The 1,337-nt window shown below is 46.4% G+C and overlaps 1 protein-coding gene across 1 annotated transcript in view; it reads left to right on the forward strand.

The window, feature by feature from the left end:
- Positions 1–1,175, forward strand: part of VEGFA (vascular endothelial growth factor A) — an 11,597-nt gene extending 10,422 nt beyond the window's left edge. Inside the window, exon 8 of the mRNA XM_010165494.2 lies at positions 972–1,175. Within this exon, the coding sequence (XP_010163796.2) occupies positions 972–993 (22 nt within the window). The 3' untranslated portion in view covers positions 994–1,175. The remainder of the gene's footprint in view (positions 1–971) is intronic.
- Positions 1,176–1,337: the final 162 nt, after the last annotated feature.

Consider the following 1,337-nt stretch of genomic DNA (forward strand, 5'->3'; position numbering starts at 1 on the left):
CAGCTTTTGGAGTTAAATTTCTCCCAGTGAGCATAACCCCTAAAGTGTGAGACCAGACCTAACTTTGGCCTTTTCTCTCTGCTCCTGTTCCCAAACCCCAGAATGACGGGAAATTACCCTACAGAGCTTGAAGGGTGAGAAACACTCGCAAATACAAAGAAAAAACAAACAATACCCCAAAGAAGTCATGATGTCAGAAGGGGTTTACTAGTCCTTCTCTGTGGTGGGATCATTGGCACTAAGGGAGGTTTCCAGATCTGGTGTGTTGTCCAGAAGATAGGAAGGAGTCATAGGAGTGGGTAGCTTAACTGTTTCCAGATAAAAAGCTGGTTAAGCTGAAGTTCCTCATGCTCTTTCTTGTAGAATTAGAACTGGGCCCTACAGGGGAGGGTAAATTCTCATTTCTCCTGCTGCTTCCTCAGGCTGCTGCTGCTGTTCTCTGGTGCTAACCCCTGCTCACGGCAGCTAGTGGAATGAGAGGCACTTGCTTTTTACCTTCTTGCCTGCATGAGGCCTTGTTGTCTGCACTGCTTCCAACTCAAACACCAGGCTAGGTGGGGAGCTGAGGGAGCGTGTCTTTCCGCATGCGTTGCTTACCCTTGTTTTTCTGTGTGTTTGTGTGCATCTACGTGTGCATGGTGTGAGAGGGTGCAAACAAGACACTCGGCTCATCTGCGAGGAAGCCTCTGATTCTGCTTCTAAATTTACCCCTGTATTAGTATCCCCCTGCCCCTTCTAGGTGAGCCCGGGGGAATAGAATTTGTCGACCCATTCATGGGTGGAGATTCTCAGCTGTTTTACCCCATCTGCGCAGCACTTCACCCCACCAGTGATGTCATGCCATGTCTTAACACCATATGCTCTTAAACACATTAGCCACCTCCCTTCTTTCCCTTCCCCGTTCCACTTGCACTCCCATCACTAACATTAACCCCTCCTCTCTTTTTTTCCTTCCCTCTCCTCTCTGACAGATGTGAAAAACCGAGACGGTGAGCAGCGGAAAAGAAGGGGGAACAGCCCTGTTTCTGGAGCCTGATTTCTCGCCTGGACAGAAAAAAACAAAACAAAACACTAATCCAAATGAACCCTAAAAATGAAGGATCGGTAGAGCACAGCACTTTCAGTACGGACGATGGACTCCGGAAGGAACATTCCCCAAGGCACCCGCCGCACAGAATTCACCTTTGGGTTTTGAACTGTTTTATTTTATTTTTCTTTTCATGCTGCTAAATAACAGAGCCAGGAAGACTATAGGGGTGTATTTGATGGGTTTTCCCATGCATACATATATATGTGTGTATACATGCATATACATATATATATATGTATATATATTT

This window comes from Antrostomus carolinensis, unplaced genomic scaffold (assembly GCF_000700745.2).
Source record: "Antrostomus carolinensis isolate BGI_N321 unplaced genomic scaffold, ASM70074v2 scaffold24513, whole genome shotgun sequence".
NCBI lineage: Eukaryota > Metazoa > Chordata > Aves > Caprimulgiformes > Caprimulgidae > Antrostomus > Antrostomus carolinensis.